The sequence below is a fragment of the Leptonotus elevatus genome, chromosome 2 (assembly GCF_054856555.1).
Source record: "Leptonotus elevatus isolate MCC_2025b chromosome 2, RoL_Lele_1.0, whole genome shotgun sequence".
Lineage (NCBI taxonomy): Eukaryota > Metazoa > Chordata > Actinopteri > Syngnathiformes > Syngnathidae > Leptonotus > Leptonotus elevatus.
This window is the reverse complement of record NC_141240.1, coordinates 21,766,711-21,794,208: the sequence shown is the minus strand read 5'-3', so window position 1 is coordinate 21,794,208 and position 27,498 is coordinate 21,766,711. Positions and strand designations below refer to the sequence as shown.

The 27,498-nt window shown below is 38.4% G+C and overlaps 1 protein-coding gene across 1 annotated transcript; it reads right to left on the bottom strand.

Moving 5' to 3' along the window:
* Positions 1-54: 54 nt before the first annotated feature.
* LOC147178877 (sortilin-like) lies at positions 55-27,498 on the bottom strand. The gene is made up of 20 exons (XM_086068750.1): positions 26,938-27,498; positions 24,006-24,065; positions 23,133-23,206; positions 22,952-23,054; positions 22,699-22,866; positions 22,344-22,417; positions 20,655-20,704; positions 20,418-20,545; positions 10,521-10,665; positions 10,299-10,454; positions 9,529-9,629; positions 7,254-7,356; positions 6,992-7,163; positions 5,986-6,176; positions 4,766-4,955; positions 4,071-4,187; positions 3,557-3,665; positions 3,246-3,355; positions 2,241-2,382; positions 55-2,017 (listed from the first exon to the last, which is right to left on the bottom strand). Exons 1-20 carry the CDS (start codon positions 27,175-27,177, stop codon positions 2,003-2,005), a joined length of 2,448 nt encoding a protein of 815 aa, XP_085924876.1. The 5' UTR covers positions 27,178-27,498; the 3' UTR covers positions 55-2,002.

Sequence of the window (27,498 nt, the reverse complement as noted above, 5' to 3'; positions counted from 1 at the left end):
TTGACACCATACTTTTTTTTTTTTACTTTGAAAAAATTCAAAGTCAACCAGAAGTCACAAGAGGAACAATAGAAATTTATTGATAAAATTGCTTGAAATTATACAAACAGCAGATATAAAGATTGCATATTTACAATGAAACCTTATTAAATTTGACATAATATTTTTGGATGGAAGAAGTATGATCGCATCACTTTTATTTGTTGGCCTAATTGCATAAATGGCTCGGTCATTTTTAACTTGCCATCACAATATTGAAAATACTAATATGCCTGCTAAAAAGTGTGTCAGTCCGTAGATTCTAGATGATCCAAATCATGGTATCCACAAAGGCTGAATATCAAGGAAATGGGCTCTGAATTGGTGTTTTTGTTTTCTCGAAATTGTTAAAAAATGACATAGGCACTTGTGCTATTAGGCTAACCATTTTTCAGATCCACACCACGTTTACTGCACTCTGAACGTGCTGAGAACAAATAAATAGAAAAAAAAAAAAGTTAAGAAAGAAGTGCAAATATCTTGAGAGAATAAAAAACATTTAAACTGCTGGACATATTACATAACATTGACTAGTTTAACATGCGATTGGCTGGCATCCAGTTCAGGGTGTACCCCGCCTACTGCCCGAAGCCAGCTGGGATAGGCTCCAGCGCCCCCTGCGACCCTTGTGAGGACTAAGCGGTAAAGAAAATGGATGGATGGATGGATAGTTTAACATGTATACAAATAATTGGGTGTCTGGAGTGCCTGCCCACCCATCAACTGTCAAACAAGTTGATTAAAAAAAAAAATATATATATTATGAGAGTTGATTATTTCCAAATGAGCCCTTTGAAAACTATTTACACTGTGATGTCACAGCATACTTAATTTATATATCAGAGAGATGTTACTGAAACTTCTTTTGTAAAAATGTGAGAGAAAAAAATGTGCATAGTCTCGAAGCTTCAAGACTTCACATTCACGCCAATTGTATCAGTTGTACCAAGATTTGAATTTACAGTATGAACGTACATCAAAGGTAAACGGAAAACAAACATTATTTACACATCCGTGTCTGTCAACCTGTCTTACAAAATGTCCATCAATCAATTACTCATGTTGGGTCTCATTTCAAATGACTCAAAATGAAAGTTTGACATTCCAACTTTTTAGTACAAAACTGTTGAAATCATTACAAATAGGCTTGTGCTTAGGACTTAACTGTTAGTTTTTTGCTGTTCAAACTTCAAGTACAGTGCTGCCTTCAAGTTGGAACCAAGCACCCCCCCCCCCCCCCCACCAAAGAAAAAAAATGGACAATTTGACAGGACTCAGCCCGCATCAGCTTTGATTTGGACCTTCCGTCTCACCTGGTATGTTTGTGATGCAGGACATGAGACGAAGACTGCTGTGTTAGCTTCCCGCGCTAGCCGCTGACTGGTGAGCTGCCAATTGCGATCGCAACATGGAGTGTTTCATGGTCATTAACCTTTGCAGTCTATTTGAAACTAAAACAGTTCATGTTTGAAAAAGAAAGTCCTCAATGGTCACAGGAATTTGGTTAAATGTGTGAACTAAAATGGTGTAAAATCATTTCTAACTAACAGCTAAGGTTCCTGGATGTTTTTGGACTCCAAATATTTTGAGTGTTTGTGGTCCAACTTGGAGACACCATTGAATTGACATGAAATATGGTCTTGAAAACTTTGCACCTGTCATTACATCATAGAAGCTTTTTACAAGCATGTAACCAAGAAAGTACATTTTATTGCTATCAAATGGAAGCTTGGAGTTGTGCTTCTTATTTTAAGGGTGGAACTTCTTATCCCTTCCCTTCCAGACTGATTTATCTTCACTCCTGAGCGTGTACATTCGTTAAGACTTGGAAAGACGACAGCCGAGTGACACCAGATCAAAGTTCAAGCCCAAGGAAGAAGCGGGGTGACGGAAGAAGTGTCCGGTCACTTGAGCGCGAGGCCGGAAAGCCCTTCGGAATAGATGATTGACAGACTTCCGGCTGCTACTGCAACAGGTCCTGCAACACAAAATCGGGGGGGAAAAAAATCATAATACTCAAATAAATGTAAACTAAATCACAAATAAATGCTAAGAAAACATTGGAAACAAAAAACATCCCAACTTTTTGTTCAGAAAGACCAATAAAAGCTACATTTTTTATAGAATCCTATCAATTATTTAATCGTTTATTCGTCACAAAGCAATTAGCTGCCATCTGCGCCGCGCTAACGTCAACCTACCTCGTCAGAGTCGTCGTGAAAATCGATCTTTCCGTTGCCGCTGTGGTTGCCTTCCAGCTGGTCGTCCAGCGGGTCGTCCGTGCCCTCCGCCGCATTTTCGTTGGCGTGTTGCTGCAGCACAGAGTATCTGTGGACCAAGAACCTGCGAGGAACACAAGCCAAGTCTGTCACATATCAGCAACAAACTGGTTGCTAGTCAATGTCAAGGCAACGAAAAACTATAAAGGACTATCATCGTTGGCCGATTTAATCGGCCAATATTAGATCTTTTAAAATCAGATTTTTTTTCTTCTGCCAATTGTTCTCTGTTGTAAAGTTAAACACTAAAGGACAAAGTATTGTAAAACAGTCACATGTTCTGCATGTAATTTGTGTTTTTATTGTTTAAAGTGTTAATGGACAAAAAAAATAAGTTATTTTATTCATTATGAATTTTTTTTAATTAAAATCGGCAGATTAAATTAAATTGGCATCATCCTAGAAAAAAAAAAAATCTATATCGGTCGGGCCCTACTAAGAGCTGGTTGGCAGTCAATGTCAGAAGAACACATACTGTATACAAAAAAAAATGGAGTGGCCAGGCAGCATCATTTATGAACACCACCCCATACATGCTACACTCTAAAAACTGTTGGATCAAAAATAACCCAACTATGGGTGAAAAATGGACCGATCCTCTGCTTGGGTCGATTTGACCCAACTTTGAGTCAAGAAATAAGTCTTTCAACGTCAAACAACTCATACAATATTGGTCAGATCCTTTACTTGGGTCAAAAAATTTGGTCGTTTTCTATAAAATAACTCTGAAAGTTGGGTCAAATTGACCCATAAAGTGGATCGGTCCATTTTTGATCCATGATTGGGTTATTTTTGACTCAACAGTTTTTAAGGTGTACATTAAGTATATTGGCCTGGCAGCAACATGCATGGCTAAAAGGTGGCAGAAAAGAACACACAGTACACAAATTCCATTTCCATAATTAGGTATGGAAAAGTCACTCGAACCTGCCACCGCAAATGTATCTCTTGATGAAGAGGACTCCAGCGCCGACACTCAGTAGCATGATTATTATTGTTAGCACGATGGCTACAGATTTAGTGGTATGGCCTCCTTTCTGTAAAACAAAACAAAACAGGAGTCTATTAGCCCAACATGACAATTGGGATGTGGGGGAGGGAACGGGGGTTCAAGACAACAGAAATAGCTAAAAAGAAAGGTGAAAAAAGAAGAAAAATACAAAATGAAAAAGAAGAATAAAACAAAGAAAAATAGAGGGGAAAAAAGAAACAAAAAACAATCTCTAAGGTGTGCTAACCTGGATGTTCGGGCCCAGCAGATCACTCACACACCTCTCACTCAAGTCAATCTCTTTGCGTTTAGGGATCGTACCACCCTCACATTTATCACCAGGGATTTTTCTATAGCTGTGGAGAGAACATTGATCATTTCAAAATATGTAATAACTTACTAACAACTTGAAGTGTGGCACACTGCTTCAAGGTTCAACAAAATAAAAATGATTACATCTCTTGCAATTTGACAGCACAAGGTCAATTTCATATTTTTTTCACAAATCACTACAACTGGCATGTCTCCGCGTCGTCTCTATTTGTACACAATATTAGCCAATGTAATTGTATTCGTTTCAATAGTATACAGAAGGACAAATTAAGGTTAGGTTAGGTTTTAGTGCATTTTAGGGTCATCCTGAATTATCACCTGAACCTGAAATTCAAATGTACTGTACAGTCTGGAACAAATATATTAAACACCCAGCACCGACCTATTTCTTTGTTTCTGACTAAAATGAAGTTTAGCAAGGTTTTTACCCTTGGGTCCGCAGTTGTTCCTCTTGGCCGTTCAGACAGTACTCCAGAACTTTTCCTATCAGGTCCGGCTGCTCCACGCACTCGGAGCTATTCTCTTTGCGGTAATATCCAAAGTCACTGCGCCAACAAGGAGAAGACATCACAAAAGAGGCCTCGAAAACAATAACAATGATTTGAAATGGTGAATAATCTGTTGAGTGACTAATTTGGCTTTCTGGTGTCCAGTACAGTAAATAGTTGTTACCTTGACTTTTTTTGTTGTTGCATGACTACACTTGCAAGTTGCAACATTGAAGCGAACTGAAATGCCATTTTTCCATTTCAGCACCCCCAAAAACATCAACACATTTTTCTAACGTGAGAAATAGCACGACAGTATTGTACAGAATAAAAACGACAAACACAGCAGTCTATTCTTGACATTTTAGTATGCGTGTGAATATTTTTCTTTATACAGTTTTTTAAAAATTTTGTTTGATTTTTTTTAAGGAGCGACAACCCTGATCTTTCTGAGCGGGTTACAATGCACTTTTTTTTGGTAAAAAAAACCCAAAGACAACATGTGAGTTAAGGCAATCCACAAGCATTTTTCAAACCGTAACCAATAACACATTTATTAATATTTCACCACCAAATATAAATCTAAGCTTGAGAATTGAAAAAAAAAATGCTCCTAATGTAACTAATGGTCTTACCAGAGGAAGTCGTCCAAAGAGCACGGGCATGGCGTCGGCTGCTTGCTGACCAAATAATCTCGTCCGTTATAGCAAACGGAATCCTTGCGGAGACGCCGGAACGTTTCCCTGTAGCCCAGGATGCAGCCGTTGTTGGGGTCGCTGGCGTTATCCGAGTGAGACAACCACTGCACGTAATCGGAATCCACACCTACAGAGAAAGTCAACTTGCCTTAGTGCAACACAAATTGTGAATCGTGACCGCCAAAACACTCCTAGTGCATGCCAAGTGTAAAAATGCTCTTTCGGCTGTTTAATCAAACCGCAGAGTCGAACACACGACTGCTAAATGAAAACACCTCCGCATAAAGGCATACATCCCCATGTACCAACATGTGTAAGTGTAACATTCATCTCAATCATGCTTCATATAATCAATTTATAAGTTTATGTTTTTTAAAATTATGTTTAAGTGAGTTTTTAAGTTTATATTTAGCTATGCAATGCTAGTTTTCTTAATTAAAACATAACAAAAAAAAAGGCAGTGTTTTCTCAAGGACTGGAAGGGATTCATGGCATTTTAATTCATTTCCATGGGGAAAACTGATTTAGCACATTAGATTTAGATTGAGTGGACCAAGTTACGTCACAGAACTAATTAAATTCTCAAACTTCCAAGTAAATGTATTACTGTGGGAGCAAGAAGATGCATTTTTAATTAATTATGTAGTTCATAATATGATAAAACGCTTACTAATACAGTATTTATTGTAATGTATTTATAATTAAATGAGTCTAACCAATCATATAAACCAATAAGAGGTAAATGGATAGAATTATTAAACATGTCAAACATGTGTAAATGGTTTCTTTTACTAAGAATTATTCACAACAAACCTATTTACTTACTGAGATAAATGAATTAAAAAAATAAACACTGAACAGTTTATTTTACTACTAGATTTATTTTATTATACTGTGAACAGCAAATAAATTACTTAGAGACAAATTAATTAAAAAAAAAGTAAACATACTGGTTATGCAAATGTGTTAATGTAACTAATAGTTTTTTGCAATAAGCGATTAATAAAACTGAATAGAAAATAAAAAGTATTTTATGAAGGAACAAAAATGGTTAATGAATGTAACAAATATGAAAGGACTCTTGTTAATGTACTGTAGGGCCACATTCGAGAACGGAGCCGACCCGTACGTTTCCGCTCTCTATTGTTCCCACTCACAGTCTCTGTTGAGGAGTTCTCTGAAGTCGATGGTGGTGGAAATCCAGTGCTGGCTGATGATGCCGTTTTTGTAGCCCCAGATGCTGACGTTCATGGAGCGGGCGCCGGGTTCCGACGCCAGGCCCGTGAATAAGATGGGCTCATCGGTGAACGTGTACGTGTGCCAGCACTGTCCTTCATCCGTTGAGAACCTGTCAGGACACCCCAGATAAGAGTGGGCAAACTTAAAAAAAAACAAAATAAAAAATGAATAAAACGAAAACTTAAGTTGTTAGCTACCTAATTCCGAAAATGAGTCTGAGTGGAGTCCTTCTCAATTTTGACCAAAGAAAAAGTCATAGAGCGTCTAATTTACATAATATGGCCCCACCACTCAGTTTTTCCTCCCATGACTTAGCAGCTAGGCTGGGCTAAGATTTGCCACTTTTAACTATTGATTTCTAAAGTCGTCAACTGGAATCCAACGGTTGGATTCTAACCGTGTATTGCCATCAAAGAACGTTTTTCAATAGGTAGGCCTCGAGGAGGGTCTCCTGCAGCCTGTCTGGGAATATTAGTTTTTAAACAACTGTAATGACCAACTGATTCCTGTAGATGGCGACGTTCCTTTGGATTTGAGATCAATACAGCTTTTGAGTGTAAGTTAAAAGGTACTTGTCATTTTAATTTTTTGTGCGCGCCTGCCACTTCTGGCCTAAAGTGTAACTGCAGCCTTTGTGTCAAGTTCGTGCAAGGCGTCGAATATGAAGGGAAATGCAAACACAGAACACCTCACACATGAACAGTATAGAGGTGCCATTTTTGTTGTTGCGATGTTTATTGAGCGTTTGAATAGAGAATCCTGCTGAAACATTGATCACCTGACTGATGATGTGATTTGGTAAGGTGTCTACATTTTTTTTTTTCTCAAAGTTTGGGCTGTCTGAGAACATGACACACGCCTAGTCGCAACGCCTTAGCTCCGCCCCCAGGTGGCACGTAAACAGCATGAGACAGTAACACTTACTTGATCTTGTCGACCGGTTCATCAGGGCTGTGCTCCACAGCCACAAGCAGCCCACCCGAGTCCAGAATGGCATAATGATGCGGGCCGTCCAGTGCCTTTATCCACGTGTAACCTCCGTCGTCAGACACAAACACGTCGGGGTTCATCACCGAGATGGCGTTGCCGACACTCCCTGCAAAGATAAACAAATAAATGTCCATTTAAGCATCAGGTTCCAGGAATTAAAAATGTGTCACGGAAAACGATTTGAAAATGTAATTACCATGAGCTAAGATTAAGCCCACAGCGTTTGGTTCGCTCAGTGGCAGCAAGGGGACGTTGAGCTTCATAGCAGTACTGTATGCCGCATGGATGTGGAGAGTGCACTGTTCAAGCAGAGACAAAGCAGCGTTAGTAGCGTTAGTACATGTGCAGTGGCACCTCCCAAGTCAAGCGCAACCGCTGAAATTAAATCAAACGCTAATGTCATGTAAATACCGTTAACAGTCCACCAATATTGGCAAACTCACCAACTAGCCAAATGTTCTATTGAACACAACAAACTGGTGCCTCTTTTACTGCCAAAAACGTTTGATGACGTATACTAAAATCCAAATGAATGCTGTCAAAAACGTTAATTGACGTTTAGTACGTTTTTTTCCCTCAATGGGCAGTGGAAGTGCAGCACTGCCTACTCAATGGACTTGTGAAATCAGCAGCATTGTTTTCAATGGGCTACCGTCAGTATGGAATTACACTGAAACATGACCAATCTGATGAAATTGAACGTTTTCAAGGATGACGTGAATGATCAAAGCCTTTGTCACATTAAATCTAATTCACAGAGTGTCGCTAAACAAAATATATTAATTAAATACAAGTCACTGTTGCGCAGAAAATATATATTTTCACAAAAAGCTTGTTTTCTCATCTTTTCAATTTTCGTTCAATGTCACTCAAAATAGCTATTTTCGAATGGTGATTACTAAAGAACAGAATAAAGTAGAAACATACTTTTTTCTAATGAAATAATAAAAGTTTTATGTAGTCAAAGTACACAATATTTTGTTTGCCTTGAAAGATAAGTTAAAATGCTCAAAATCGTCTGGCACTGCCGAGGTTGTTTTTTGGATAACGTTTGGCAGTAAAAGAGTTAATATTATTTTTGGGGACTAGAAATTCCATTAATCCTTTCCAATGCCTTAAAAAATACCAACAAGCATTCCACAGTATTGTACTTTAATAACAATTAAATCGAATTTAAAAAAAGATTGGACATCATGATACGTCGATATGTACCGTATGTGTTCAAATATAAGTTGTTTAATGATTTGTGTGTGGAAATTACCACTTTTGTTAGCCCATCTACATTATTGATTAACATTGTGTGTTAGCATTAAGCTAACGGACTTTCATGACATAGTGGATGTGGTATTGTTAAAAACACAATAATTTAAACTTCAACTGGGAGTGGCTATAAACAGCTTGAAGCAAGCACTGGGCCTTTAAAAATATTCCTTCTCTATCTGACTAATTGCTGTTTGTTGTGAAGATCGTCAGTACCATAGCTAACAATCATAATTCAAATTTTTGCTCGCAGTTAAGGATGAAAAAAAAAAAAGAAGAAAAAAGAAAAGTCGGCCAAGTGATCGCTCATATCTTAAATACTTGCAAGACGGGTCATTCTTAAGTCGACGTATAATAGTTTCCAACTTTTTAAAGATATAAATATATATATAACAATTTAAATATGAATAAATATAAATAAATAACAAGTTCAAATTTAAACGATTTTGAAAAATAGATAACGTTACTGAAAGATTTCTGTGGAAATAGATATTTTTTACAAAAAGTTTTTTATTTTTAATATATACAACTTTTTCTCAAAATTCTACAACTTTTTGGGACAGCAACTGCAACTTTTATTTATTTTTTATGTTAGTTATTTATTTATATAATTTTTTGGGTGGGGAAATAATCCTTTTGTTGAAAATAACTTTGATATAAAACACTTTTTGTGAAATAAACAGAAATATGTCTCTTTTTCAGGAATATACAACTTTTTTTTTTTAAATAACTGACATTTGGCAAAACATTTTATTTATCCATTGAGCCAGCCTTCACTCCCCCAACATAAAAAGCCTTGTCTGTCAGTCGAGATGCATCACTTCAACACAGTTCCCTGACAGATATAGTACCCTACTATTGGGCAGGGCTTTGTCGCCACTTTGTGGCATCTTTTGGGATCTTAGAAAGTGCAGAAAACCCACAAATAGTTGAGTTTTTCTGTAGCGGGGCTGATAGTTTACACAGAAAAACAAAAGGGTCAATTTGAATATCAAATATATTCTTCTTACTATAGATCGGTGTAGCAGTTCTTATTGTAGTTGTGATTAAGGATTTTAAACCACCCCCATCATCTAATGTTAAATGTCCTCTCAATGTTATATTTTTGATGAAAATATTAGTCAAGCTTCAAATGGAGTCTGAACTTCAAGGTATGAGTGAAAGACTTAAGCCAATGCGTTTATCGTCCCTCGCTATAATTCGCTGCTCACCTCTTCTTGGTCTATTGAGTGACACATGCTGTTGGCAGGCTTCCGCAAGGGAGTCCACTCCCCTCCCATGTCACGGGTCACCACAGTCTTCACAGACTTGTCTGTAACAACACAAAAGCATTTATTTTACTTACTTACTTACTTATGGCCTTAACCCCCCCCCCCCCCAATCCTATTGCAATACATATTTTCCCGTTCACTTATAGAAAGCAAAGCAAATAACAATGACATTCAAAATAAGTTTAGTGTTTTTTCTTCCCCTTTTTGGGATTTACTTTATTGATGCAGATACCAAACAAGCTTTGAAAACATTTGCCCTTTACCCCCAGCATTAACTTGCATCAACGTCAACAGAAATAATAGGAATAAATATTTTTTGTTTACTGTACTTGCATACTGTATAAGCAGTACAGTGCTTATTTTTGGGTGGGAGGAAATCCCTTTTGTCAAAACAGCCATGTAAATTCATTCAGTTTTTTAATTTTCCAAACACCTCATAATCTCAAAGCCAATTAAACGTAACTGCCACGAGCACCTCAAAATGCCATATCATTTTTTGAATGCATATTTTCCAGGAAAAAAAAAAGTCAAAATGTAACAATAACAAAAATCATAATCTTACAAGAATAAAGCCATAAATATATATTTTTTTATTATGAGGGAATAATATTTATATATTTTTAATAATTATATTGTGGACCCCATCAAGCTATGGCTTACAAACTCTTGTTTGCGAAGCACTACACAAAGACGCATGAGCAGAGTTTTACCTTCTCCCAGGACGCTGGTGGTAAAAACGCCTCGCAGGGAGGTAATATTGGTGAAGTCAGTGTCGCCTCCTGTGATGGTGTAAAGGTGGCGCTCCAGTGACTTGGAGAAGACGGTGCCTCGGTCATCTGACACGTAAATCGTGCCTATGCCATCATCTGAGGAAACATATGAAGATAGCATCACATGTTCTTAAGATCAAGGCGTCAGTTTTCTGGACCGACCTTCTGGCTCGTCGACGTGTATGAAGACCATTTCATTGCTCGCTCCCAAGATGGAGTAAAACTGCTGGGGACCGATGGCTGGCAACTGGGCCATGTTCCAAGAGTCACCCTGGTCCACCGACACATGGATCATCCTTTCAGTGGCCTGCAAAGAAACACCAGATAAAGGAAAGGGTTGAGAATAGTAAAACAAAAAAAAAAAGAAGAAAAAAAAAAAAGATACCACCAGCGATGAGGTTTCATGTCCGGACAAAATGATGAATGAGTAATGATGTTGTACTTATCCTTTTTAAACAGAGCCACATCTTGAGTATTGATTATTATGGGCCTGCTAAGCGGAGCAAGCAGCAGCGAAGCTGCTGCTTGCGGAGCAAGCAGGCACATATTACTATCCTAGAAAAAGGGTTTATTTTTTTTATTCTTATTTTTCTTATTATGGGCCTGCTAAGCGGAGCAAGCAGCAGCGAAGCTGCTGCTTGCGGAGCAAGCAGGCACATATTACTATCCACCCTAGAAAAGTGTATATTATTATGGGCCTGCTAAGCGGAGCAAGCAGCAGCGAAGCTGCTGCTTGCGGAGCAAGCAGGCACATATTACTATCCTAGAAAAAAGGGTTTATTATGGGCCTGCTAAGCGGAGCAAGCAGCAGCGAAGCTGCTGCTTGCGGAGCAAGCAGGCACATATTACTATCCACCCAGGAAAAGTGTTTAATATTATTATGGGCCTGCTGCGAAGCAGAAGGCACATATTACTATCCTAGAAAAAGGGAAAAAGGGTTTATTATTTTCCGCAAAAATGCGGCCCGTACCGTAGATCGCACCGGCACAAATGAGGTATCAAACGATGCGGCTCGATCTGACTCGCTGCGCTATTATTTTTATAAGAATTCCCAGTTACCATGGCGACGCTATTCCCAAAAAACTCCCAAAAAAAAGTCCCATAGGAATGAATGGGAATCCGAAAGAGATCAACTCCAATCAAGCACCTTTTTCAAAGACACGCTGCGCGCGCATACGTTGACCGACCGATATGAATTTTAGCTCATTTTGTTGGAATTTTTGTCATCTTTAGCTCAGTGTCAAAAAAAATTTAAGGAATGAAAGCTCTCCCCCCTGTGCGGGTTCAAAGACAGTGAGTGAAATATCCTTTATCCCATGTGTGTGTATTGCATGAGCTAGAGCGGACCAATTAAGAATCAGAGTGTAGACAGAGAAAAAATAGATTTCAAGTTTCACTTCAACTCGTCACCATGGCCACAATCTTTGCTCACTAGACATCAAATTCGCACATTTTGTAGCCACAAGCCTCTGCTTTCTGAAGAACTAAGTTTTATTTGGCTAAGGTGTCATTTAGTACCTTTATTTTCACTTTAAGCGAGGAGAAGTCGCACATTTTTGATCTCTTTTCAATGTAATTTTCGCCGTTTTTGCCTCTTCATTTTCGATCAATCATAAGTTTTCAACCTGCTCTCATTTGGTCATTTTTCATCCGATTAAAAAACTGAGAACATGCTCGCGTTCCCCAAACCCTTGCCGTTCTAACGAGCCATTTCTGGAATCTGCATCTTCAACCGTTATGTCGCGAGAGGCTTTTGTTTGAGGTGAGCGTAATCCTATACAAATCAATGGAGTGTTGGTGCGTGACGTCTCCTAACAACTTAAAATCAAATGTGTGTGCGTGAATGTGCATGTTTTGTAAAGGGGCAATGAGAGACTGTTGATTATGGTAGATTCCATATTTCTTGACCGATTTCAATGGTTTGAATTTTAAACTGTTCAGCTCATTGAAATGTTACTTAAAATCAAATGTGTGTGCGTGAATGTGCATGTTTCTTAAAGGGGCAGTAACATACTGTTGATTATGGTAGATTCCACATTTCTTGACCGATTTCAATGGTTTAAATTTTAAACTGTTCAGCTCATTGAAATGTTACTTAAAATCAAATGTGTGTGCGTGAATGTGCATGTTTTGTAAAGGGGCAGTAAGATACTTTTAGTTGATGTTGATTATGGTGAACTTCCACATTTCTTGACTGATTTCAATGGTTTAAATTTTAAACTGTTCAGCTCATTGAAATGTTAGTTAAAATCAAATGTGTGTGCGTGAATGTGCATGTTTCTTAAAGGGGCAGTAATACTTTTAGTAGATTATGGTTAACTTCCACATTTCTTGAGCGATTTCAATGGTTGAAAGTTTAAACTGTTCAGCTCATTGAAAAGAGTTAGCAGGCCCATTCAAAATTTCCGCGGGAATTTTTCTAGTTATTATGGGCCTGCTAAGCGGAGCAAGCAGCAGCGAAGCTGCTGCTTGCGGAGCAAGCAGGCACATATTACTATCCTAGAAAAAGGGTTTATTTTTTTTATTATGGGCCTGCTAAGCGGAGCAAGCAGCAGCGAAGCTGCTGCTTGCGGAGCAAGCAGGCACATATTACTATCCTAGAAAAAGGGTTTATTTTTTTTATTATGGGCCTGCTAAGCGGAGCAAGCAGCAGCGAAGCTGCTGCTTGCGGAGCAAGCAGGCACATATTACTATCCACCCTAGAAAAGGGTTTATTATTTTTTTTTTTATATTATCTTCCACCGACTTTTCCGCAAAAATGCGGCCCGAACCGTAGATCGCACCGGGACAAAAGAGGTATCAAACGATGCGGCTCGATCTGACTCGCTGCGCTATTATTTTTATAAGAATTCCCAGTTACCATGGCGACACAATTCCCCAAAATGTCCCCCAAAAAGTCCCATAGGAATGAATGGGAATCCGAAAATGATCACATCAAATCAAGCACCTTTTTCCAAGACACGCTGCGCGCGCATACGTTAACCGACCGATATGAATTTTAGCTCATTTTGTTGGAATTTTTGTCATCTTTAGCTCAGTGTCAAAAAAAAAATTAAGGAATGAAAGCTCTCCCCCCTGTGCGGGTTCAAAGACAGTGAGCAAAGGGGTGAAAGTCGCCTTTCTTGCATCAGTTAGAGCGTGACTAATTAAGGTCTGAGTGCTGGGAACCAAAAAATATATTTCCAAAAGTTTCACTTCAACTCGTCACCATGGCCACAATCTTTGCTCACTAGACATCAAATTCGCACATTTTGTAGCCACAAGCCTCTGCTTTCTGAAGAACTAAGTTTTATTTGGCTAAGGTGTCATTTAGTACCTTTATTTTCACTTTAAGCGAGGAGAAGTCGCACATTTTTGATCTCTTTTCAATGTAATTTTCGCCGTTTTTGCCTCTTCATTTTCGATCAATCATAAGTTTTCAACCTGCTCTCATTTGGTCATTTTTCATCCGATTAAAAAACTGAGAACATGCTCGCGTTCCCCAAACCCTTGCCGTTCTAACGAGCCATTTCTGGAATCTGCATCTTCAACCGTTAAGTCGCGAGAGGCTTTTGTTTGAGGTGAGCGTAATCCTATACAAATCAATGGAGTGTTGGTGCGTGACGTCTCCTCACAACTTAAAATCAAATGTGTGTGCGTGAATGTGCATGTTTTGTAAAGGGGCAGTGAGATACTGTTAATTATGGTAGATTCCACATTTCTTGACCGATTTCAATGGTTTGAATTTTAAACTGTTCAGCTCATTGAAATGTTACTTAAAATCAAATGTGTGTGCGTGAATGTGCATGTTTCTTAAAGGGGCAGTAACATACTGTTAATTATGGTAGATTCCACATTTCTTGACCGATTTCAATGGTTTGAATTTTAAACTGTTCAGCTCATTGAAATGTTACTTAAAATCAAATGTGTGTGCGTGAATGTGCATGTTTCTTAAAGGGGCAGTAACATACTGTTGATTATGGTTAACTTTTACATTTCTTGAGCGATTTCAATGGTTTAAATTTTAAACTGTTCAGCTCATTGAAATGTTGGTTAAAATCAAATGTGTGCGCGTGAATGTGCATATTTCTTAAAGGGACAGTAAGATACTTTATTTGATCTTGATTATGGTTAACTTCCACATTTCTTGACCGATTTCAATGGTTGAAATTTTAAACTGTTCAGCTCATTGAAAAGAGTTAGCAGGCCCATTCAAAATTTCCGCGGGAATTTTTCTAGTTATGGGCCTGCTAAGCGGAGCAAGCAGCAGCGAAGCTGCTGCTTGCGGAGCAAGCAGGCACATATTACTATCCTAGAAAAAAGGGTTTATTATGGGCCTGCTAAGCGGAGCAAGCAGCAGCGAAGCTGCTGCTTGCGGAGCAAGCAGGCACATATTACTATCCACCCTAGAAAAGTGTTTATTCTTCTTATTTTTATTATGGGCCTGCTAAGCGGAGCAAGCAGCAGCGAAGCTGCTGCTTGCGGAGCAAGCAGGCACATATTACTATCCACCCTAGAAAAGTGTTTATTCTTCTTATTTTTATTATGGGCCTGCTAAGCGGAGCAAGCAGCAGCGAAGCTGCTGCTTGCGGAGCAAGCAGGCACATATTACTATCCTAGAAAAAGGGTTTATTATTTTTCTTCTTATTTTTTAATCTTCCGCGTTTTTTCTGCTAAAATGCGGCCCGTACCGTAGATCGCACCGGGACAAATGAGGTATCAAACGATGCGGCTCGATCTGACTCGGTGCGCTATTATTTTTATAAGAATTCCCAGTTACCATGGCGACGCTATTCCCAAAAAACTCCCAAATAAAGTCCCATAGGAATGAATGGGAATCCGAAAGAGATCAACTCCAATCAAGCACCTTTTTCAAAGACACGCTGCGCGCGCATACATTAACCGACCGATATGAAAAATAGCTCATTTTGTTGGAATTTTTGTCATCTTTAGCTCAGTGTCAAAAAAAAATTTAAGGAATGAAAGCTCTCTCCCCTGTGCGGGTTCAAAGACAGTGAGCAAAGGGGTAAAAGTCGCCTTTCTTGCATCAGTTAGAGCGTGACTAATTAAGGTCTGAGTGGTGGGAACCAAAAAATATATTTCCAAAAGTTTCACTTCAACTCGTCACCATGGCCACAATCTTTGCTCACTAGACATCAAATTCGCACATTTTGTAGCCACAAGCCTCTGCTTTCTGAAGAACTAAGTTTTATTTGGCTACGGTGTCATTTAGTACCTTTATTTTCACTTTAAGCGAGGAGAAGTCGCACATTTTTGATCTCTTTTCAATGTAATTTTCGCCGTTTTTGCCTCTTCATTTTCGATCAATCATAAGTTTTCAACCTGCTCTCATTTGGTCATTTTTCATCCGATTAAAAAACTGAGAACATGCTCGCGTTCCCCAAACCCTTGCCGTTCTAACAAGCCATTTCTGGAATCTGCATCTTCAACCGTTAAGTCGCGAGAGGCTTTTGTTTGAGGTGAGCGTAATCCTATACAAATCAATGGAGTGTTGGTGCGTGACGTCTCCTCACAACTTAAAATCAAATGTGTGTGCGTGAATGTGCATGTTTTGTAAAGGGGCAGTGAGATACTGTTAATTATGGTAGATTCCACATTTCTTGACCGATTTCAATGGTTTGAATTTTAAACTGTTCAGCTCATTGAAATGTTACTTAAAATCAAATGTGTGTGCGTGAATGTGCATGTTTCTTAAAGGGGCAGTAAGATACTTTATTTGATCTTGATTATGGTTAACTTGCACATTTCTTGAGCGATTTCAACGGTTTAAATTTTAAACTGTTCAGCTCATTGAAATGTTAGTTAAAATCTAATGTGTGTGCGTGAATGTGCATATTTCTTAAAGGGACAGTAAGATACTTTATTTGATCTTGATTATGGTTAACTTTTACATTTCTTGAGCGATTTCAATGGTTGAAATTTTAAACTGTTCAGCTCATTGAAATGTTAGTTAAAATCAAATGTATGTGCGTGAATGTGCATGTTTCTTAAAGGGCCAGTAATACTTTTAGTTGATTATAACTTCCACATTTCTTGACCGATTTCAATGGTTGAAAGTTTAAACTGTTCAGCTCATTGAAAAGAGTTAGCAGGCCCATTCAAAATTTCCGCGGGAATTTTTCTAGTTCTTAATCTTATTTTTTAATCTTCCACAGTTTTTTCCGCAAGAATGCAGCCCGTACCGTACATCGCACCGGGACAAATGAAGTATCAAACGATGCGGCTCGATCTAACTAGGTGCGCTATTATTTTTATAAGAATTCCCAGTTACCATGGCGACGCTATTCCCAAAAAACTCCCAAATAAAAGTCCCATAGGAATGAATGGGAAAAGGAAAGACAAAATCACACATCAAGCACCTTTTTCAAAGAGACGCTGCGCGTGCATACGTTAACCGATTGATATGAATTTTAGCTCATTTTGTTGGAATTTTTCCCATCTTTAGCTCAGTGTCAAAAAAAATATTAAGGAATGAAAGCTCTTCCCCCTGTGCGGGTTCAAAGACAGTGAGTGTAATCGCCACTCTGATATGCAATTAAGGCTTCAGTGACGGGAACCAAAAAATCTTATTTCCAAAAGTTTCACTTCAACTCGTCACCATGGCCACAATCTTTGCTCACTAGACCTCAAATTCGCACATTTTGTAGCCACAAGCCTCTGCTTTCTGAAAAACTAAGTTTTATTTGGCTAAGGTGTCATTTAGTACCTTTATTTTCACTTTAAGCGAGGAGAAGTCGGACTTTGGCGCCTATCTCCTCCATGTTAATTTCGCCGTTTTTTCCCTCTTCATTTTCGATCAATCATAAGTTTTCAACCTGCTCTCATTTGGTCATTTTTCATCCGATTAAAAAACTGAGAACATGCTCGCGTTCCCCAAACCCTTGCCGTTCTAACGAGCCATTTCTGGAATCTGCATCTTCAACCGTTAAGTCGCGAGAGGCTTTTGTTTGAGGTGAGCGTAATCCTATACAAATCAATGGAGTGTTGGTGCGTGACGTCTCCTCACAACTTAAAATCAAATGTGTGTGCGTGAATGTGCATGTTTTGTAAAGGGGCAGTGAGATACTGTTGATTTTGGTTAACTTGCACATTTCTTGACCGATTTCAATGGTTTGAATTTTAAACTGTTCAGCTCATTGAAATGTTACTTAAAATCAAATGTGTGTGCGTGAATGTGCATGTTTCTTAAAGGGGCAGTAACATACTGTTGATTTTGGTTAACTTGCACATTTCTTGAGCGATTTCAATGGTTTAAATTTTAAACTGTTCAGCTCATTGAAATGTTGGTTAAAATCAAATGTGTGTGCGTGAATGTGCATATTTCTTAAAGGGACAGTAAGATACTTTATTTGATCTTGATTATGGTTAACTTTTACATTTCTTGAGCGATTTCAATGGTTTAAATTTTAAACTTTTCAGCTCATTGAAATGTTGGTTAAAATCAAATGTGTCTGCGTGAATGTGCATGTTTCTTAAAGGGGCAGTAACATACTGTTGATTATGGTTAACTTTTACATTTCTTGAGCGATTTCAATGGTTGAAATTTTAAACTGCTCATTGAAAAGAGTTGCAAGAGTTAGCAGGCCCATTCAAAATTTCCGCGGGAATTTTTCTAGTTTTTTAATCTTCCACAGTTTTTTCCGCAAGAATGCAGCCCGTACCGTACATCGCACCGGGACAAATGAAGTATCAAACGATGCGGCTCGATCTGACTCGATGCGGCATTATTTTTCTAAGAATTCCCACTTACCATGGCGATGCTATTCCCAAAAAACTCCCAAATAAAAGTCCCATAGGAATGAATGGGAAAAGGAAAGACAAAATCACACATCAAGCACCTTTTTCAAAGACACGCTGCGCGCGCATACGTTAACCGATTGATATGAATTTTAGCTCATTTTGTTGGAATTTTTCCCATCTTTAGCTCAGTGTCAAAAACAAAATTAAGGAATGAAAGCTCTTCCCCCTGTTCGGGTTCAAAGACAGTGAGTGTAATCGCCACTCTGATACCCAATTAAGGTCTGAGTGGTGGGAACCAAAAAATATATTTCCAAAAGTTTCACTTCAACTCGTCACCATGGCCACAATCTTTGCTCACTAGACATCAAATTCGCACATTTTGTAGCCACAAGCCTCTGCTTTCTGAAGAACTAAGTTTTATTTGGCTACGGTGTCATTTAGTACCTTTATTTTCACTTTAAGCGAGGAGAAGTCGCACATTTTTGATCTCTTTTCAATGTAATTTTCGCCGTTTTTGCCTCTTCATTTTCGATCAATCATAAGTTTTCAACCTGCTCTCATTTGGTCATTTTTCATCCGATTAAAAAACTGAGAACATGCTCGCGTTCCCCAAACCCTTGCCGTTCTAACGAGCCATTTCTGGAATCTGCATCTTCAACCGTTAAGTCGCGAGAGGCTTTTGTTTGAGGTGAGCGTAATCCTATACAAATCAATGGAGTGTTGGTGCGTGACGTCTCCTCACAACTTAAAATCAAATGTGTGTGCGTGAATGTGCATGTTTTGTAAAGGGGCAGTGAGATACTGTTAATTATGGTAGATTCCACATTTCTTGACCGATTTCAATGGTTTGAATTTTAAACTGTTCAGCTCATTGAAATGTTACTTAAAATCAAATGTGTGTGCGTGAATGTGCATGTTTCTTAAAGGGGCAGTAACATAGTGTTGATTATGGTTAACTTTTACATTTCTTGAGCGATTTCAATGGTTGAAATTTTAAACTGTTTAGCTCATTGAAATGTTGGTTAAAATCAAATGTGTGTGCGTGAATGTGCATATTTCTTAAAGGGACAGTAAGATACTTTATTTGATCTTGATTATGGTTAACTTTTACATTTCTTGAGCGATTTCAATGGTTGAAAGTTTAAACTGTTCGGCTCATTGAAAAGAGTTAGCAGGCCCATTCAAAATTTCCGCGGGAATTTTTCTAGTTTTATAATTTTATTATTAATGAAGGGCTACTAGTTTGATATACGCTTCTAAGGCTTCTTCAGGTTCAGCTACATGTTTGCATATGGCTCCAAATTAGGATTTTTGCAATATAAAATAGACTATTTTTTTCCATGAATTGATTATGATTCAGTTATTGGTTTGATCCGTAACATGTCAGAAAATATGGAAAAATGTTGATCATTGTTTCCCAAAGTAAAAGTAGATGCTTGCACACTCTTATTTTGATCTGATTTAATGAAGAACTAACAATTTACGTACAATCCATTTTCACAGTTCAATGTTTAAATTGTACAAAGGCCCACTATGCAACTGTATTTTAACTCATTCACTCCCAGCCATTTTCACTGAAGCAACCCCCTTCGCTCATAGCTGTTTTACTGGATTTTGACTGATTTTGCAAGGCCCACGGAATATCGTGTTCTATTGCTATAAAAACATAGCAACCTACCAAAAGAAAGATTAGAGTCTCTTCATTCATCAGGAAAAAAAAGTATATTTGTATCTGTTTCCGTTTTGCAGCAATTAGCATTAGAATATAGCTAAGTTTTATCATTATTCACAAATCTGTTTAAAACACTCGGGAAAAGAGCTTTTTTGCAACATGGCTGCTAGGCGTTTTCTGTAATAACTACCAATGCTTTAAGCCACCTCTTCAGGTCAGAGGCTACATTAAAGCCTTCTGTATGCTGTATGCTCTAGCATAAAAAAAATAAAAATACAATTTTAAACGCATAAATACGGTTTTGGGACCATGGCATTATTTAAAATTGAACACTTTTATATGTTTTTGTGAACAAATGAGTTTATGTTTAAAGTTAAAGTTTGTTAAAAGTTTGTTAGACTTTATGTTGGTCATGATGATGGTACCTGGAGTGAAAAATATTTTGTAGGTGGTAACCATTATCCTACACAATCTAACGTGTTTGGTGCACATTTGCAAATTTTGTGCATTCAATTTAACACAAATCCTGGGACTTAATGATGCAGCCAATGATTGCCCAGGTCATGTTGCCTCACTCATCCTTGCAGAAATTGCAGAGCTTTTTATTAATCTAACAGCATGTTTCTTCAGTTTTGCCACAAACCCACCTTGCCCGTCATCACAGAAGCAAACAGGAAGCGACCGCCGAGGCCGAAGGAGTAGAGCTTGGTAGCAATGGTCTTGATTGTTTTCCCAAAATCAGTCGTTCTCCGCATCTCCAGCTCTCCACGGGCACCTGAAAAACACAAGAAAGGAAATTAGCGGTGAAAGCTGCACGCTAGTAACATCTGACAGCAGTGAGACATTAATGGAGTGTTTAATCATTGACAGTTTGAAACACTTACTACAGGATCCATTGTCATTGGTTGAAAAAAAGATGGCATTCTTCGTTCCCCTGGAATTAAAGCAAGAACGGTCTTTTAATTAAGCACGAGGAAGGAACATTGTTTCAGGTTTTATTTAGAAAAATAGAAGATGGTATGACTCGTGTAGCATACAAAAGCACTGTGTGTACACGTTTACTACTCACAGCATTGCTTGAAATCTAAGATACTCAACTATCAATGTCACTAGGGCAACAGGTGACCATACAAGGAAGTGCCTGCGGAACAACAAGCAAAGTCTGCTTGCCAAGCGGCTTTTTTTCACCTTCTGCAAAGGTGGAGCAACAAGGAAAAGACCCAGGAGAGTTGATGTGAACTTGTTTGTCTCACGCTAGTATTGAGTCATCAAGTTGGGCTCACAAGAGCATAAACTACATCTTATATATTAAGAAAGAGTGTGCAGCGTAGTCAATCGAATAGCACTTTCACTGCTGCCTCATCTAAATGAACAGAAAATCAAAGTTAACATACCATGCAGGACGTTTGAATGTAGTAGTTTGAGTGCCTTCCCACCCATCAAGATTGAAGTTAAACAACCAAATCAATCTTTTGTTAGCTACCGTTTGGTAAGGTGAATATTAGCTGTTTTCAAGCAACAGACTTATTTCTTTGTGCATAAAAATACTATCGAAATGATTAAAGGAAATGATAGTGGTTAAATTATTGTCGGTAAATTGTGGTCAAAATGATTTAAAAAGAGACATCCTGAGCAGTTCCCACTGTCCACAATTTAAGAGCTCCCAGGTGTGACATCACTGAACATTTGAGTATATGCTGCTACTTATCAAAAGCTAACACTGGTGTGATAATACTGGTGGCTTAACTGTACTAACACTGTAGCTCTGCTTACCTTTTGACATGACAGTGTTTCGGACAATTTAGTCTGTGGCGGATCTTTGCCCAGCTAGAAACTCTACATTAGGGCATGATTATATAAATTCACAGAATTGAGTATAACAAAGCTCAGGCAGCTAGATAAAAATACATTTAATTTTACATTAGATAGGTGGACTGGGACTTCAGAGATTTTAGTTAGAACCGAAAGTATGTTTTTGCTTCTCTCCTCATCAGTAGCAGTGTAGTCTACTTTGCTGTTAGGGACCTTAAGATTTACGTTAGTATTGTGGGTAAATTCCAAAAAGTAAGGTTACAATAAAATGTGCATATTTGTTTGCCATATGTAATGTCACATCAGTTTGTGTTAACATGTTTTTTCACCTAGCGCGCAAGCTAATAATATTGATGAACCTCATGTGAAGATGGTTTGTTGGTGAATAATTTAATTACTGAATGCAAGTGTTTATAGAACATAGGTTGACGATTGTGTACATTCCATGTATGGTGTTGATGCTTTGCTGATTATTCTTTGTCTGTGTGGTGTGTGAGACCACAGTCAATAAATAAAAACGGAAAACCAGTGTGTGTTCTTTAACTCTGTACCTTGCCAGTTTTAAATGATTTGCCGCCATTTTGTGGCATCTATGTATAAACACAATTACAATGCTCTTTTAGATAGGTCAAATACTTAAAGTTTTTTGTTTTTGTTTTTTGTTATCCACGCCAGGACTTATCCCACATGAATAGCAGCACTTCACTGCATATGCACTTTAACACTAATTGAGGCTTGTTAACAAGAGGCCAGTGTCTCACCATTTCACCATACAGACCATGTTGTGGATCTTTTTCCAATTCTGGCCAAAATCCTCTGTCAGCCAAAGCTCTTTCTGAAGACAAAAATACAAAAAAACAAGCTGAACAGTTGAGCAGTGAAGCCGGTTTGCTGAACCTGAACAAGCTAGCACTATGTTAATAAATGTAGACTGTGTCAACACTTGACTGATTATTTACAAGCAGGTGTGTTACTGTCGCAATAAAAACCTAAGAGGGTAGGCCAGATGACCCAAATTAACCACACATTAGGTCACTTGCATGTGTCATAATACATGCTGCATTTTTTTCAGGTATCAATTTTACCAATTAAACTTGGTGACCATTGTCTGCTTACTCTGTTGCTAAGGCCCAGCAGCACGTCGGAATTCTCAGGATTGTACGTGATGACCGAGATCGGGTTAAAGGGCAGCTCCAGGTGGTTGAAACTCCTTCCAAAGTCGCTTGAGACAAAGATCCGAGATGACAACTGGGGACTACCCGACACCTCGCCTGTTAAGATTACCTACCACGGTGCGGGACAAAATCCAGACTGTTCAATCCAAAAACTGATTTCATATATTGGTGAACCACATGTGCGCTTCACTCACTTTGCCAGAATTCTCTGGACCGGTAGCAATGCCAAACTCGGATCGGATGAAGGTGTTGTTGATTAGCTTTGTGACATCCTCAAAGGTTTTACCGTAGTCCTCGCTGGAAGAAATCAAATCACGGTCAAAACCAAGAGCAACTCGCCGTGTCTGACATCAGAAGGTACGGCACTACAAATACCTTCGATAGAGTTTAGACTGTCCTAGTTTGATTAAGAAGAAGGGAACTTGAAATGTGGTCAAAGCGAGGATGACCTGCCACAAGAAAGAAAGAAAAATATAGCGTGGATTAGGGCTGCATAATTCATCCATTTTATCCATGAATTTGAGTTCACTTGTTCGGACGCTTATTTATCTTTTAGGGTTGCTAATCTAATCTAATCTTCTGACTCGTCCAGTGACTATTTTTCCAAACAAAAAGCAATGAGCTACTTTAATTCCACTATCAATTGTCAACACTGACTGCCCTTTTATAAACAAGTTTCTCTCTGTTAGCAGCCTGTTGCTCATGCTAGTAATGCACTACTATGTAAGTTACAGAAAACTATCATGAGCCTCTTAAAATAATGGCTTAAGTCATGTTTTAACAAAAAAAAAAAAAAACGTGTTTGCCTGCCTCAAATACCTCCTCGGGTTGCTCGCCACTTCTTCTAAAATCGACTAAATCCTTAGCTATACTGATCATCCAATTCTAACCCTGAAATGAAAATTAATAAAAGTAATATAATCAGGATTTGGTTGTGTTTTTTCACGTTTTCAAAAAAAAAGTGGAAAAGAATGACTCAGCCCATTATTTTACGAAGGTGAAATATTACTGTATAGATTAAAACTAAATTTTACGACATTAACACAAATTAATCTATAAAATCATATTAATATTAGACTGAATGTATGACAGTTAATAATGTTAAAAAGTTCCTTAAATGAGGAAATGTTGTTTTGAAAGTGGATGTTTGAGGGAACACTGCAATGTCAGGGCAAAAATCATAAAGTAAGTGTAAAAGTTTCACACAATAAAAAAAGTAGTATTTTGTTTAGATGACATGACACTTACCCCTGTGCCATCTCCAACCCAGGACAATGATACTTCTCCACTCAAGTCAGCGAACATATGCTAAAAAGAAAGATCCGTGTTAGCACAAAAGAAAATGCCAAATAAAAGCCTACTGGAACATCTTAAATGTATTTGAGGTTAATCAGAAGCCATTTAAATGCTGACTCTCATTTAACATGAATTGGAACGTTTGAACACAGCAACATTCCAAGTTAGAAAATGGTGTGCACACCATATTATCTCAGTAAGTTGTTAAATGTTATTTGAACAGGGGTGCATAGACTATTTTTTTTTATAGCCACTCGAAGTCAGTTTTCCAAGAGAAAAAGAACTATGTGAGATATGCTTTTTTTCTCATGTAAGTTGCTCAGGTGAAGAAATTTTTGTAGCTTGTTTGCTTCTAAGTGCTTATCACAGGTCAAATGTTTACAACTTGTGGATAAAATGACTAGCGGTACTTTTGAAAGGTTTAAATGTGAAGCATGACTTCTGGATGTTTTCAAACAGGAGGGAAAAAAACAAAAAACTAATAACTAGCACACAGCCGGTCACAAGGCCACTTTCTTGTGCTCCTCTCCAGTCTGGAAGATAGTTTAGAGCAGGGGTAGGGAACCCTGGTCCTCGAGAGCCACTGTCCTGCCTGTCTTCCATGTCTCCCTCCACCAACAAAGCTGATTTGAGCTTGCTGATGAGCTGATAATATGAGTCAGCTGTGTTGGAGGAGGGAGAGATGGAAAACAGGCGAGACGGTGGCACTCGGGGACCACACTCTACAAATAGTTGGGTCAAAACTAACCCAATTATGGATAAAAAAATGGACCGATCCACTTTATGGGTCAATTTTACCCAATTTTCTGGGTTGTTTTATACAAAATGACCCAATTTATTGACCCAAGTAAAAGATCTGACCAATATTTATGAGTTGTTTTACACTAAAAGACCAATTCCTTGACTCCAAATGGGGTCAAATTGACCCAAGTAGAGGATCGGTCCATTTTTTACCCATAGTTGGGTTATTTTTTACCCAACTATTTTTAGAGTGCAGGGTTCCCTACCACTGGTTTAGAGGAAAGTTCACCATCGTGGTGCCCATGACCACATATTGTAAGTAGCCCGAATGCCTGTTCTAAAAATAGCGCACTAGTCAGTGAGGAGAAATTGTGATTTACTAGGCAGGCTGTTAGAAGTCATCATTTGAAAATGAAAACACTGGCAGAGATTTATAGAAATAAAATGTTATTGTGAGAAATTAACAGGATCAGTGTCTTTACATAAATAAATACCATTAATATTAATACTGTAAACACATACTAAAAATATTATTATGGATAATTTGAACAAATTTGTTATTTCAGAAGTCTGCATCTAACTGGTAGCCATTTGCATTAATCAGTACCCAAGTAAGTATATCTCCTCTTAAAAAAGAAAAAGAAAGTTGGTGACCCCTGGTTTAAAGCAAAATATGCAATGCAGATAATTGAAAACACAAACAACCAAAGAGGTCAAACCGGTTGAGAGCAGTGCAGCAAGTATAGCGAGTTACGCTTTCCCAACATTGCACACTTATGGTACAACTGTTGAGATTAAATCCTCGATACGGTAAATTAATCGGAAGGCATACGTGCTACACGCTAACAGCGTGCTCCTCGGATAATTAATCTTTAGAACATTATTCCTGTTATATAGGAGAGTTCAAATAAGGCCCACAATACAAAAGTAGCATTAAATGACAAGCAAGTGGTTTATAGCCACGCCATGACATCACTGCCACATTATTGTTGTAAGGATTTTGAGCTAAAGGTTTTACAGAAAAAGATGGAAGATGTCCAGAAATGACTACAAAAGACCACGGCCTGAATGAGCTAGACAAGAGGACGTTTCCAACAGCTTGTATGACAAGAGGGGAAGGAACTTAATTTAGTCAGGCCATAGCTTTGTCTAATTTGTAACACAAATAAAAGTTCTTTGCCGCCATCTTTTGACATCAATAAATTAATTCCCCCGGGGATTTTCACTTTTCGCCGAGTCCCAATCCCTGAGGGTTCACTATCGCGATATCTTTATTTTGTTGCTTCTGCAATCCAGCCACCATTTTAGGATCAATTAGTAGGTGAGATCCAGGTACACCAATTTACACATTGGCGAATTGATACGGTGCATTTTAATGAAATACCGCTATGTATTTTGTCCCACCCATGCAGATTGAACCTGTAATCCAGCTATCGTTTTAAAACCAATTGGTGTACCTGGAATTTAGCTGCTATTTGACACAGCTATATATATATATATATATATATATACCACAATATCGTGATAATTATTGTATCGTGAGGTTCATACTAAGATAATATTGTATTGTGAAATTTGGATATCGTTACATCCCTAATTGATACGTTACGATGTGTTGCGATACAGATATCTTGTCCAACCCATAGTGTTCAACACCTACAATCCAGCTGCCATTTAAGGCCAATTAGTGTACATGCACCATAACTGCTATTTCCAATATGGTATGGCAATCATTTGTCCCACGTGTACAGGTTACATTCCAGTCGCCATTTTGATACATAATGTTTAACCTTAACTGGTCAACACCTGCATCCTAGCCCCCATTATAGTGTACCTGTGGATGTCAGCCTCCAATTTGCACAGTATGTTGCAAAACCAATATTTTGTCAACCCTTCTGTTCAGCACCTGCATTCCAGTCACCGTCGTAGGAGCCAATAAATGTGTGTACTGTACATGGACCTAGCTGCAATTTGCACACTGTACAGATATATCACGACATTTCGTGTTATCAATATTTCATCATATAGGCTTTTATTTTATCACTCAGTTCCGCACCTGCAATAGCCGCCATTTTAGTGTCAATTAGTCTACCTGCCTACCTGGGCCGTCCAAGGTGTAACTGGAGCGCGGCTGGTAACTTACACTGTGCGTGTTGTTGCCCAACTTGGCCTCGTATCCTTTAGGAGCGTCGCAGGAGGCGTCCGGCGGGGCGCTCCTCTTCTTCATGCTGTGATGCAAAGAGGCCAACGCGGACCTCTTGGCTCGGTTCGAATCTCGAAAAAGAGTCTGCCCGGACGCTTTGTCAAGGTCCTGGAGAAAATCCGTTCCGGCTGTCAGAGTTAAGAGAAAAAGCAGCAGGAAGCAGCGTAGCAAAAGTCCCATCCTTCTCGCTACTATAGATACACAAACATATATCTAAATAAAATAAAAAATAAAAATTTTGAAAAAATAGACGTATATTCAAGACTCGCTGATATAATTGAAGGTCGCTCCGGTTTTTAGTGGTGCAGATGACATAGATAAAATACAAACGCCCCTAACAGCGATAATTTCACGATTTGAAATCAGGCAGAAAGGTTCTCAAATCTAAAAGAAAAAACGTTAAAAATAAAAAAATAATAATAAAATAATTGACGGTTGGAGCTCAACGCCAAAGACTGTGAATGGTCCACTTGACACCAAGCGAGGAGGCAATTTTGTGCC

What these genes read in the sequence shown, in the direction of transcription:
- LOC147178877 (XM_086068750.1), bottom strand. Translation starts at nt 27,177, where the DNA reads ATGGGACTTTTGCTACGCTGCTTCCTGCTGCTTTTTCTCTTAACTCTG. An exon ending in TGGGCAACAACACGCACAGT is followed by an intron (nt 24,066 to 26,937) that starts GTAAGTTACCAG and finishes CTTTCTTTTTAG; the next exon opens with CATATGTTCGCTGACTTGAG. An exon ending in AGATACATTTGCGGTGGCAG is followed by an intron (nt 2,383 to 3,245) that starts GTTCGAGTGACT and finishes TGTTCCTCGCAG; the next exon opens with GTTCTTGGTCCACAGATACT.